The sequence below is a fragment of the Chiroxiphia lanceolata genome, chromosome 19, assembly GCF_009829145.1.
Source record: "Chiroxiphia lanceolata isolate bChiLan1 chromosome 19, bChiLan1.pri, whole genome shotgun sequence".
Classification (NCBI taxonomy): domain Eukaryota; kingdom Metazoa; phylum Chordata; class Aves; order Passeriformes; family Pipridae; genus Chiroxiphia; species Chiroxiphia lanceolata.
Genome location: NC_045655.1, coordinates 10,015,519 through 10,029,686, shown reverse-complemented (window position 1 = coordinate 10,029,686; position 14,168 = coordinate 10,015,519). Strand labels below are relative to the sequence as shown.

General features: G+C 45.1%; 1 protein-coding gene across 1 annotated transcript in view; it reads right to left on the bottom strand.

Annotated features, from left to right (window-relative positions):
* GNA13 (G protein subunit alpha 13) overlaps nt 1–13,225 on the bottom strand; it is a 29,298-nt gene extending 16,073 nt beyond the window's left edge. The window contains exons 1-2 of the mRNA XM_032706765.1: nt 12,872–13,225; nt 10,444–10,670 (exon numbers count right to left, since the gene is read on the bottom strand). Coding sequence (XP_032562656.1) covers nt 10,444–10,670; nt 12,872–13,154 — 510 coding nt within the window. The 5' untranslated portion in view covers nt 13,155–13,225. The remainder of the gene's footprint in view (nt 1–10,443; nt 10,671–12,871) is intronic.
* Between the last annotated feature and the right edge of the window lie 943 nt (nt 13,226–14,168).

Below are 14,168 nucleotides of genomic sequence, written 5' to 3'. Positions count from 1 at the left end.
GTGCCCTGGAATTAATTCCTGTTTCTTTGCAAGACTGGAGAGTTCAGACACTTGCTGATCCAGGAGCACAAAATAATGCTGCTCTCCACCAATACACATCACAAATGCGTCACAGCTCGTCCCACCTCCGAGAGCACAAACCTATTTCCTCTTTCCAGCCCTCGAGCCGGGTTTGACTCTTTTCAAAGCCCTCAGAACTGCGTCACGCCGGGTAGAAGTGAAACCTGCCTTGTGTTCGGGCACACAAACTGAATATCTGCCCTAAAAAAAGGAAAAGGTCCAAGTCCTGACTCACAGAAGCAATCTTTTGTAAAACCCTGTGGCAGCAGAGCTGGGCCACAGTGGGTGGAAGGTGCTCATTTCCAAAAGCACCGAAGGGAGGAGTCGCACCAAGTTTATTTCGTGGCTGACATTTTTATCTTGCATAACAGTATTAACAAAGAAAGGTGAAGGGGTTTAAGAAGGGGTTTAACCCAATAATATCCCTTTAATCTATTATCCCCTATTTACCGTGTAATCCAATTAATCCATAATTCTCAAAATGTGGATAACAAATGGATGAAGACAGAGCACGCCAACCTGGGCTCCTGCACTCCGACTCCCCGGCAGCACCTGCCACATCCCGGGAGCTGGGAGTGACAGAGGGGATGTCACCAACTCAGCCTGCAACTAAATAATCCCAACATGCCCCTGGCATCAGCTGCTGCTCCTTCCTGCACCCAGTTCAGCACTGCTCTCCCTTCCAAGTGCCCCTCACTCAGCTCACACTCTGATTTCCTCCCATCAGAACAGCATTTCCACAGTTTCATATGCAACATGCCATCCTAATTAAACTAATTAAAACTCTAAAAAGAATTCTAATCTGCATAGTAGTGTACCACAGAGGAAACTGTTCCAGTTTTCAATTACTTTCCTAAGAGGGAAGAAATTCAGTTTCCATTTTCCTTAGCTAGGTACAAACCCCCTTCTCCTAAAGGAATTTAATTGACAGATTCTTAACAAGACTTGCTTCAAAATATGCAAATTCACTACAGCTTTTAGGTATGAAACAGCATTCCATTAAAGCCTACAAAACTACAATTTCTTCCATGCCAGGCACTCTGTTACCATATTGCTAATTCTGAAAGACTTCTTGGAAACCAGGATGTGCCATATTCTAGAAACAGATGAAAAATTTAAGAAGCTGCTGAGACTCTTTCCAACAATTAAAAGCACTAGGAATGCACAGCATTCTATCCTGGAGTGAAGAAATTCTTTACTGTGAGGATGCTGAGGCACTGGAACAGTGGAAGTGTTCAAGGCCAGGTTGGATGGGACCTGGAGCAATCTGGACTAGTGGAAGGTGTCCCTGCCCAAGGTAAGGGACTGGAACAAGATGATCTTTAAGGTCCCTTCCAATTCAAATCATTCTGGGATTCTCTGGTATTCCTTGGGATCAACAATGCTCCCAGATAGGAAGCAAATTCAAGGCTGCTGCAGCCCCTTCTGGAGATCAGAGCCAGGATAAGGAACACAATAACTGGCACATGGGATACATCACAGCACCAGAGCATCTAACCAAGAGGCTGCTGTTTGCCAGAACTTCAACAGAAATTAATCCATGAAAGCAAATTAGGATATGCTGTCCACAAGGATCAGGTGCACTCTGTTTCTCCAAAGATCTTGTTATTCTCTCCCTAAGTATTTACAATCCAAACTCCTCTACCAGAAAGTTTACTTCAGGAAAGACACTGATACTGCAAAAGATTTTCCAATTTCATTGATGAAACCCATCTTCCAAGTCACAGAACACACAGTCCCAGAAATCCTATGAAAACACGCACCGACCAAGGCGAAACAGCCACCTCCCAGTTACTATTTACACTCTGGGAAGCATCTATATAAACCTCGAGATGTTTTGCACACAAAACAGACTGGAACCAGACTGTAAACATTTGCTCTTCTTTCAGAGCACTGACCCACTGGCTCCATGACTTCATGTGTTTGCAACTCAAACTGCATTTAATCTAACGCTGGAGCAGTGGTGAGTCTGCAAATCTGCCATCCATCACTGAGAGCTTTACTTGCTTCCAAGCTGTACAAGGCCGGCAAAGGCTCCCAAAAACATGACAAATATTTGGCATGTGGGAAGCGTATCAGCACTAAAACTGGCCATACTGAACTTTAGGATGCTTGAAAAGTCCATTATTGCATAAACTCTGCACTAAATCACAGCATTCAAAAGCAGAACCCTGAACTGGATCCCAGTGCATTTCTCTAGGATTCAAAGTACATTTGGTTCCTATTTCAGCCTCATGAGAAATCCAGATGACCAAATGCTTTTTAGTTCCTTCCTCTGCCTCAATTAGCAGAATCCATTTCAATTAAGTTCTGGTATTTCTGTTGGCAAATGGTGATGTGCTAATAAACCAGCTCTGGTTACAAGACATCTGACAAAACTCAGTGGTAACTTATTGGGTCTTGTGAAAGATCTACCTGTACCATTAGCTGAATGTTGGCATCATTAAAATTTACTAAAAGCTGTGACTAAAGAGCTAAAAGTAACAGTAAAGTACATAAGAATTCCTAAACAGCAACAACATCCAAGAGGCTGCAAACATTTCCTGTCACTTACAGAATTTCATACTATAAATTAACTAAAACTAGAAAGTAGAAATTACTTATTAGAGCAACTATATAAGTGTTTGCTAATGGAAGTTAAAGGTCCTGATACCACCCACATGTATAATTTTAGTAATCAGCCTGCACTGAGTTTTTTTAAGCACGGTTTTGTGTAGATATTTTGCAACACAGATGGTGTCAGTGCACTGTGCTTCCACGCCTGGAAATTCTGCATCCTCTTTATTTGGTCACCAGTGGGTGATCAAATACCATCATGTGCCCAGAGAGAGAAGTGCTCTGGGCAGGCTGCCGAGATCCCATCCCTTTGTTTGACATTATTTCTCTACATCATTAAACAAAGGAAAAAGATACAGAAACTCCGTATGATCACACATTCCTGTACCCTTCATCCAGAAAATTTGGGATCTTTTCAGTTCCTTGGTTAAGTCACTGAAGAGGAGTGTGATATTCCACTTACTTTAACTGAGGAGGCTCTGAAGCACTGGGAGATTTAAGGCATGAATGACCACCGGGTGCAACATGGTACAGTGAACTGAGTGCTGGGAAAGGCAGCTCACTGCCTGTTATAACCCAAAAATTTCCTTCTCTGTAATAGCTGAAGTTGTCAGTTATTGTGAAGATAAAGGATTCAGGGTGTTTTCTCTATTTAAAATTTCTCAGCTTTTCCAGTTGTATTACCTGATGTTTCTTGTGAACACAGACATGCAAGTGGAGAAGATATTGTAAGTAATTAAGACCTCTTTTAGCTGCTGATGAAGCCTTAAACATTTTCTTGATCACCATTTAAATTCAACCCATCAGGCTACTTCGGGGTTAAACATAAGGATGAGCCTCCAGGATTATTCACATTTTTATTTGGATTAAATACCTTCATAGTTTGAGGCTGATGAGTTAACTAATAATGTGCTCCATGGCCCATTCCTTCAGCTTAAGATATAAACAAAGTCTTCATATTCCAGAGCAATACAAGACACCACTCGGTATCAAGTGGCCTCCATCAGCCTGCTGTCCTGTAAAAGGGCAGGCTCTGCACCTCTGAAATTATTTGTGATAAATTTAGATATTACCAAGGAAAAAAGTGGCAGCAGACACAATGCTGGACTGGTATTGCTTTTCTTACATAGTCAGGTTGGCTGCACTCGGGTTTTCTCACATTTTCTTAAGCAACTTCCTCAGCTGCCACAAGCTGAAGTTTCCTGCCCCTTTGCTACTTCTGCGTGAGAGGTGCAGTGTGAACCCAGAGCATAAAAATAACATTTACCATTAACTGAAGTTTAGGACAACAGAGAGCCAAAACAGTCACCCAAAACAACCCGAGTGCAATACTTGCTCTGTGAGACCAGACTTAACCAGTCTCTCAGGCTGGAGTCTTATAGCAAACTCAAATTAGGGAACAGCAGCACAAACCAACACTGCACCTGGCACAGCATCCTGAAGGATCCCATATTTACATATGAAAAAGATCACCCCATATTCTTTGCCCCAGGTGCAAAATATAGAGACGGAAGATCACAGATGCATTTGCACATGTTTTGCCAGCACGGAGATTTGCTGACAGCCACGAGTGCTGGGACTGTGCAGGGTTTGTGTTTGGGAAGTCAGTCATTCCTAAATGGACAGAGAACGGTGCAGCCATTGCTGTGTTTAAATTCCAAAGTCTGTAAGGAGGCAGTTCCACAGGTACCAACATGTAGCACCTTGCAGGTGAGTAGCCAGCACAGAAATGAGCTCGGAATGAACGTTTGTACCGAGGTCTCACGTTACACCATACACAGCGGGAACAGCAAAAGCTCCTCTAACACACTTGCACCCATTTAAAACAATCTGCTGGGAAAAGGTTCACACACCCAAGATGTGAACGTTCATATTCAGAAGAGCATTTATATTTTATACTGATGTAATCAAGGCTCAGTTACAGAAATCCAATTTTTTGCAAGAAGTAGGTCACCCTTTAGGCTTCTGCAATAAAATGTTTAGGAAAATAAGGCACATGACTATCAACAGGACACAGCTTGTTGGAGACACAGTATGTACAAGAACACATCCCTCTGCTCCCACACTGCAATTCTTCATTTTAAAAGTAGCAGTTCTCCTCAAACAGATCATATAATCCCAAAATGGTTTGGGGTCAAAGGGACCCTAAAGATTACATCATTTCAACCCCTCTGCCACACTTAGGGACACCTTCCAGTAGACCAGGATGTTCAATATCTGAAAGGGGTTTGAATTAGGAATCCCATCCTCAGAGACTGCACTGAAGCCAGGCAGAAAAGGCACACAGGGCTCCAAAAGGTTGCTGGCATTCCTGGTTGGAAAACAGCTCATCATGCTTCTGTCTGGCACGTGTGTGCTGGGATGACATGTCCACACCGAGACAGCTCCTACTGAGACCTCTCAATCACGAGCCACATCTGGGCTTAAAAATAACAGTAACAAAAAATAAAAATATAAACAAGAAAAATAGTAATATTAAAAAAAAAGAATATGGCAAAGATGTTCTTCAGTAAGACCAGACCAGCATCAACTGGCAATACAAGACCAGTCCACTCTCCAAACACTTCAATATTTCGCTGCTAACAAGAAAGGTCAGCAGACAGGAAAGGAGGAGTGGTGGAAAGGGAAGAAGGCACTCCCAGAAAAAGCCTTTCTAGGCACAGGAACTCACAGAGGCTGAAACAGAAATCCTAATCCCAATTTGGAAGATGATAAAAAAATGACACTTTGTGTTAAATTAGTATAAAAGTCCACCTGAAGATCATTCAGCTAAACTGAAACACTACAGTCAATTCCCACTACCAAAGCACTGGCACACACTGAAGGGGTTTTGCCACAAACCCTGAATAAGGACACTCAAGTCTCTATTGTTGGACTCTAGAGTTAGTCCCTACATGGAGTCTTATTAATACCAACTCAAAGCCAGCATTATCTTGTCATTGGGGCAGGAGAAACAGCAATTCCTCTAAGTCTTTTCTGAGGATTTAAATGACTCATTTTTGAGTATGAATTTGTAAAGCACTTTTCTTTCCATAGTTAAAACAATGATCTTTGATAAAGCCTTTTCACATAAAGACCAAAAGATGGCAAATAGCCCTTTCCAAGGGCTTTAAGGAGTCATGCTCACTGTTCACATGCCATCCTGTGATCTGATCTTTGGCAGAGCTATTGATTTAGAAAAGAGGGGAAAATATTTCAACAGGTAAAAGCAGCAGCTTTTTGGGTTTTCACACACAAATTTAAGCAATACTCGACATAATTACAACACTGTATTTCAATAAAATAACTCTGAATTATGTGATTAAATGCCCAAACAGTCAATGCACGTTTTTACAGTCAGCATCACACACATGGTGTGGACACATTAATGAATGGCAGGTAAGATACTCTTTTTGCAGGCCCTGCACCTGGGACTTCAGAGAGATGCTGCACCCTGACCTCACAGCTGTCCCACAGGATGGGCATCCACCCTCCAAAAGGGGAAGATCTCAACATCTGGAAACCCAGTCTGGCTTCACACACAACTGACCTCTGCAGGATCCTGCTCTATAATCAAGCACATTTCAAGGATGTGCTGCTTGTGCACCTGAAAGAACACCAAACTTCAGTGTCCATTTGAGGACTCATTATTTCAGCAGAGCAAACTTACTGTTCTCGTGCCCAGCAACACTCAGAGACAGAACCCAAAAAAGCCCAAGGAGAAGAAGATGAAATACAATACAATCTCCCAGTAAACCGAACAGCACTTGCCAAAAACACTAATCTGCAACAGCAGAATGCTACAGGTAAACTGCAACAGAGCTGCCACTACAACTTCAAGCGGAACACGCCTTTTCCTGTCTTCTATAATCTGATCTAGCACTTGCAGACACGTCACAGAAGTAGCAGTGATCCAGAGGTAAGTGCATATCCTATAATCCTTACTGTACCACCTCTGGATGATCTGTGCAGTTCTTTGCAAATATGGACAAAATATTTGCAAATTTTGTTATGCCCTCGCATAACAAAAACATCAACAATATGCAACATAATTTGCAAGTAGGGCAAAAAGTATCTGTCTGAAGATCAACAACTGCTGGTAGCAAACATCCAAACCCACCCAAGAGTCATCTTTAACAAGAACAAACCTAGAAAACATCCAAAGCTTATCGTGCATCTGAGCAACTCGGCTCTCATCCCACTTTTCCATGCTCGTTGAACCAGGAGGCTCCTGGAGACTACTTCAAAAGGCTTCTCTCTGAACAGCTCTCACAGCAAATTCAAGAAATGACTGATGTCAGAGGTGCTGTTCAAGGCTGCTCTTACTCACCAGTGCCTTCCTCGGTGTTACAAGATACAAAACACCAAACAATGCTCAGCTGCCACAGTGTCACACAAACCCTCACAGCCACACACCCAGCAGCTCACCAGGATGGGCAGCAAAGCCAGGCAGTGCCCAGGTCAGTCAGTTTGCATGCTGCAGAATTAAGATAATGGGGATGTTTATCCAAGTCATTTTGGGAGAGTTTGACCGGAAATCAAGTAGCGACGAGAAACGTGAAATGTTAATTAGGTGTCAGAAAGCACTGGGCTGGTTCACATTAATTCTGTAACTCACCCGTGTCAGCCACCTGACAAAGAGGAGAAAGCAGCTCAGTAGATAAAGGAGAGAAAGCCTGAGATGAGCAGAATCTCCAGTGTAAGCTACAGAGCCAGGACAGCCTGTAGTTAACTGTGTTAGCGGAACAATCACCTGAATGACTTCAGTTTGTAATAAAATGTGTGGGATTATAACATTAACCACCTGGGAAGTACTGAAGTGGCACATATTGCACTAAGCTGTAATTAGCTCTTTCCAGTTTTAAAGCTCTACACAAGGGTGACCTAATGAATTTTCATAAATACATGTTGCTAGTGGCCAGAAGGTCCCTATTTTTATACCAAGGAAAATAAATCATACTGACAATCCCATGACCACTTGAGTTAACAAAATGAGGAAGGACACTCCAGCAAACTAGGCATGGAAATGCTGATTTCTGATTCCATTAAAATACAACCAAGTTCTGTTTTTTCCCCTTTCATGCTGCTATAAAAAGACCACATTGTTTCTTCAGGCTCCCAGCATCATCTCTGGCATGGACAGTGAAAGATGGTGGGGAAAAACCAAAAAAGCAAGAGCAGCTCAATGATCTCTCACAAATGTACACATAGCTTGAAGTTTTAACAACATACAAGCACAAACTTCAATCCTAAACCTCCTTTCTCTGTACTTCCTATCTGCCCAAGCTACAAATGGTTTCAACACTACACACTTTTGCTTCCTTTCCTCCAGAATTTCTATGTAAATTATGACATTTTTCACTCCTTACCCATCACTGCTCCATTTTTCATTTGCTCACCTCTAGCTCTGCCCCAAAGTGTCCTATTGCCATGACAAACAACACCTCCCCAGCACTCCTGCCTGTGCTCTCTTAGCATGAAACATGTTTTTCAGTGCAGTGTCAAACTTGGATCAGTGAAAAAAAGTTAAACTCATTTAACAGTCTGCAAAGGAGCACATACAGTCCAGTAATATTCCTCCACCCTGCTCAGTCCCAGCACTTTACACTGCTTTCGTGGCACTTTTCCTTCTCCCACTCATCTAATGGTTGCTGGTATCTCTCCCTCATTATGTTTTTTGCCACAAGCAATTGAACTGGAAGCAGAACAGTATTTTCCCTTTATTCTCTATTCTACAGTGTTAACACTTTTCAGAGTTGAGCCTTTACTTCAAGAGTCAGCACTGGACATGACCGATCTGTCTGCGATCTGTCTGAGTCTCTCCCAACTTCCCCCTGCTCTATCTCCTGACTCGGACACGCCTGTCACTCCCTCCTTAACCATTTGTGTCCTTCTTCCTTCTTACAGCACAGACCTAAACCCTCCAAACACTCCTGCAAAGCCCGACAGCAGGTACAGCAAAACCCCACGCTGCCTCCAGGAGCTTCCCACCCTCCTGCCGCCCACACGGAGCTCTGGCAGAACTTAAGCTGAAGCTCACGGGGGTAAAACTGAGACTTCATGCTTGGCCAGCACAGATCACAGAGCCTGCACTCAACACAATGACATCATTCAGCTGCCTTTTTTTTTTATTTTTTTTTAATCATGTTTATAACTTGGCATAAATATGTCCGGCTGCGATTTTGAAAGGATTTAGGAAATAAAGCAATTTAAGTATAAATAAAGCAGTTACCTTGCTTTCAAAGATTATTAGGACACCACTCAACCATTAAGAGCACTTAAAAAATAGTCTTGAGTTCTGCCTAGAGCACAACACTATCCACACATACTTTTGCAGAGAATTGCACAAATTTAGGGATTCCCAGAAAAAAAAACAGTACCTTTTTTTTTTTCATAAGATTCAGAAGAACACATTCTTCACATCCCACTCAAAGTGAAACTCTGCACATGTTTCAGTTATGGAAAGAACCTACTTCTCAGAGACTCAAGGCGACAGAACAGTAACAGCTCCCTTTCCTTTGCTACACAACCTCCAGTCACTAAGCATGTTTAATCAAAGGCAAAACTGTTTTATTTAACAGATTTTACAACAGATCCCTCCAGCACAGCAATTACACCACTAGAATTCACATCTGCACCAGAACTGGGTGTTGACTATAGCAGAGCAATTACCCTTTTATGATCCCTTCACAAGGAGCAAACGGTCTCATTAGAAACTTATTTACAGAGCTGAGCTCTGTGCTGAGCAGGTGATAGGCCACTGGAGCACCTGCCCATACTGCAATCTCCAGAAGACATTCCATGATCAGGGCAATACATATTTACAGCATATTTACACAACCTCTTTAAGTCAAGAGTATGATTACACAACCATTCATAACAGCTCAACAGGAGATATCATGGGCTATTGTTCAGATTCACACTAACACAAAGGTTATTTTTAAGACATAAAAACACAAAGCCACTTAGGTTTGAGAGATCTAGGAGAACAGATTTAATCTATTTTAAGATTCTCAACCCCCACCCCCACAAAACCCTATGCCACTGGCATACACAAGTCTATGAACCAAGAAACAACAAATTTAAGTTGAATTTTTCATCTCCTTTTGCAGCATTTGTATGGAAACAGAGCAAAAGGACTTCAGCTGTCATGGACAGTTAAAGCTCCAGCTCAAAAATGAAGAGGTTTCTTTTTCCTTTCCAGCCCCACTACTGAATTGTGTACTCCACATCCCAGCCCTGCTCTTAAATTGTATATTCCACCTTCAGCTGAGAACTTCAACGTAACAAAAATCTCATTACATGAGTATTAACACAGACATTCAAAATTAAACAGGAAGTATACAGAGGGAATGTTTGCTAGATTGCTCAAACTGGAATAGAGAAGGGAGTGGTTTTTAAATTCTTCTCATTAACCCATGCATATCTTTTCTTCAAAAAAATCACATTACTATTAAGCCTGCCTTTATTGCAAACCATTGTTTTTTTTTGGTTTGGTTTTTTAAGTCAATGCATTAGTTAACAAAGGGTGGTAACAAACATATGGTGAAAACACTGTGCAGGTATCAGCTTTGCTAGAGAACATAAAAGCCCTCAGTACCTCGGCTTTCCCACATATGAAATGAGGACAATTACGTCAGAATCTCTTTTTTATTATTATTATTAAAAGAAGGGGGGGGGGAAGTAGCTAAATGCATCTGTGTGCAATACCACAGAGGAACAGCCAGCCACAGAGAAACGCTTCAGATCCACGAGGCGGCGGCTCGAGCGGCGTTGTAGGGAAAAAGCAACGCAGGAACAAGGATCACACATGGACCCCAATTAAAGGCAGTGAGCCCCAAATCTTACCAGCTGGAACTCCCTGCGCCTGTCGTACGCGTGCTGGATGCCACTGTCTGCCCACAGGGCCCGGATGGCCGGCAGGTAGTCCAAGAAAACGTTGGTCTCCACCATGCCCTGCACCACGGTGACCGCGCGGGTGTCGAAAGCCATCACCTTGTCTCCGTTGCTCTGGTTGGCAGGATCTCCCCAGGGGATATGGAGTTTCTCCCTGGCATCCACGAGGACTCTCACACCTTGAATGACAAGGAAGAGCACCGAGATTAGAGTTTCTCAGCATCTACTGTTTCACCGGCACAGAGTCAAACAATGCACTCCCTCTGCACAAAGCTCGGTAGGAACATCCAGTTCCTACTGGATGGACTCAAACCACGGCATTTGCAGGGAATATCAAAACTCAGACAGAACATCTCCACAATCAACAGGATAATACCCATGGTGCAAGTTTAACTCTTGAAAAAGTGCTGTTTTTAAAGACTAATTCCCCAATCTGTGCTACCAAATGCTTTCACCTGGCACGAATACAAGACAAATGAAGTATATTTAAGAGTTTATTTCAAAAGATGTTAAACCACCTGTCGGCTTATTTTAAACTTCCCTAACCTTTGTGTTATCAACTTAATATCTAGTTATATCAAATTACAGAGTGTATCTCTATCACTGAGAGTATTTCTATCACTGCCTTGAACATTTTCTGAGATATGAAGACATTTACTAAAATCACTGCACTTTATAAAAAGCATGTTTTTACAGTTTAAGTGCAGAAGGAGTTGTATTACCTATAGACTTTCCCACACTTTTGTGGTTGTTTTGGTAAATATTCTCTAGAAGAAAAGGAGTATTTTAAACTTCTTTTTAAAGTCCTTCTAAAGGACTTATACCCATTGTGCTCATACCAATAAGGGAAATGCTGGGAAATGATTTATAGTACTAAATTAACAGATGAAAATAATTGAAAGAAAATTCCAGAAAGAATAAGCAACTGCAAAGGCATGGGGAGAGATATAAGGAAATCAAGATGTGGTAACAAATGACTGTACAGTAACATACTTGTTCAATGCCAGAGTGTCTCTTTCCATGATTTTTCTACCTGTCAAAGGCAGGTATTTGTCAAATCTATCTGTGACTGCAGGAAAACAGTATCCAAAACAGACCTGAAGTTTTTACAAGTATACTTTCACAGAGTTCAAAGTACCTTTATTAATAAACTTTAGCCTGGCCAACATACATGCTTGTGACTTCAGGCTTGATTCATCATCAGGTTTGTAAAACAATTCTCTTTGAGAATCACTGGATTTTCAGGGGCTGAAGTCTGACAAGGCTTTGCGGTTTTGAGAAAGTTCATTAAGACTTCGTCCAGCTATTAAAGAGTCCAAACTGAAAACCTGACGGGCAATTGGGCTAAGAGATTAAATGAGTGAGGACGACCAATAAAGCTGGGATGACAGCAGTGAAATCAAGCGTCCGCTCCTAAATCGTGTGTGCAGGTTTTGGCAAAGCATCTATGAAAAGTGGCTCTGCCTCTGGGTTCCTGTTAATTGATGTGTCAGCCGAGTTTCCAACACGACGGCAGAGATTCTTCCAGCGCAGTGAAACGCTGAGAGCACAGGGCACGGCTCCTCCTCACGCACTTCCAGGTGCATCTTCCCCCCCATCCATTACCGCTCATTACCGCGATCGCATTACCGGGAAATCACAGAATCACGGAATCAATTAGGTTGGAAAAGATCGCTGAGATCACCGAGTCCAGCCTACGACCGAACACCAACCTTGTCAACCAGACCAGAGCACTGAGTGCCACGTCCAGTCTCTCATTAAACACCTCCAGGGATGGGGACTCCACCACCTCCCTGGGCGGCCCATTCCAATGTCTATTCACCCCTTCTACGAAGACGTAACCCTCCCCTGGTGCAGGTTAAGACTATGTTCTCTCATCCTGTCACTTGTTACCTGGGAGCAGAGCCCGACCCCCACCTCCTTTCAGGTGTCTGTAGAGAGCGATAAGGTCACCCCTACGCCTCCTTCCCTCCAGGATGTAGCCCCCCCCAGCCCCCTCAGCCGCTCCTGGTGCTCCAGACCTTCCCTGGAGCCGCTCCAGCCAAGGAGCAAACGCCAAATCCCGGGACCTCCCGGGCTCAACCCGCTGCTCCCGGGGCCGCCCCGCGGGCCGCACCCGGGCGGTGACACCCGGCGGGCCCGGAGGGGCTGCGCCCCGACCCGAGGGGGAAGGACGAGGCACCGCGACAGCGCGGGATGAAGACGAGGAGGAGGAGGAGGAGAAGGAGGAGGAGAAGGCGGCGGCCCCGCCGCTCCCCCGGCCCGCGGGACCCGCCCGAGCCGCCTCCCCCCGCCCCGGCCCGGCCGGGCCCGGCGCTCGCAGGGCAGGGCAGGGCAGGGCAGGGCGGCCCCGGCCCCGCCGCCCTCACCCACCACCCACCCTTGATCACGTTGCTGTAGATGGTGGCGCGGAACTCCTCGCGGGCCGCGCGGTCCCAGTCCTGCCCGTGGATGATCCGCATCTGCTTCAGGAAGGTGGACTTGCCGCTCTCGCCCGCGCCCAGCAGCAGGATCTTGACGAGGCGCTTCACGTAGGTCTTCTCGCGGTTGAGGCACTTGTCGATCTCCTTGGACTTGCGCTGCTGCTCGGCCTCGCCGCTGGTGAGGAGGCAGCCGGGGAAGCAGCCGGACAGCGCGGAGCGGGACGGCAGGAAATCCGCCATCTTAGCGAGCGCTGCCAGCGAGGGGAGCGCCCGCCCGCCGCCCGCGCCGCGCGCGCCCAGCGCCGCGCATGCGCCCCGCCCCGCGCCGGCCCGCCCGGCACGTGACGCGTCCGCCCGGCCCCGCCCTTGAGGGAGCCCCGCCCACAGCGGCGCCTCACAGGAAATGGCGGGAGGGGCCGGTCAGGGGGGGGGGTTGTTGGGGTGCCCTGGGCTGGGAAGGGACAGCAGGGGACCAGGGATTCCCACCTGCACAGCCCCGACCATCCTGTCGTGTGCCTGAGAGCGTTGTCCAAGCACCCCTTGAGCTCTGGCAGGCGCGATTCCTTTTAGAGAATCGCCGAATCAACGAGGCTGGAAAAGACTTCTGAGACCGTGGAGTCCAGCCTTTGGTCCAACGCCGCCTCCTCTGTGCCACATCCAGTATCTTCTTAGAAAACACCTCCAGGGTTGGGGACTCCACCACCTCCCTGGGCAGCCCACTCCAGTGCCTAATCAGCCTTTCTGTGAAGAAATTCTTCCTGATGTCCAACCTGAACCTCCCCTGGCACAGGTTAAGACTGTGGCCTCTTGTCCTGTCACTTTTTGCCTGGGAGCAGAGCTCGGCTCCCACCTGGCTACAACCTCCTTTCAGGTGGTTGTAGAAAACCCATTCCAATGGCCAGTCACTCCCTCTGTAAAGAACTTCTTCCTAATGTCTGACCTAAACCTACCTCCCTCTTGTTCTACTGCTAGTTGCCTTTTAACTATACTGAATTTGCTTTTAAGACTTTTTCTCCCTTTTCCTTAAGAAATCCCCCAACTCGCTTTGAACTTAAGCTTGAAACTGAGATTTTCGGCACCGTTTCTGGAGCAGATCCAGGCTGTACCTCCTTGCTAGAGCCAGATTGCTCCTGAGGAAACACGCACAGTGAAAGAACATTCAGGCACAGGGTGCTGCTGTGTAATGGAGTTAAAGGGTTATAGATTCACATGGTCATAATTTTACAGTGCTTCGGTAATGGAGAACAAAGTTGA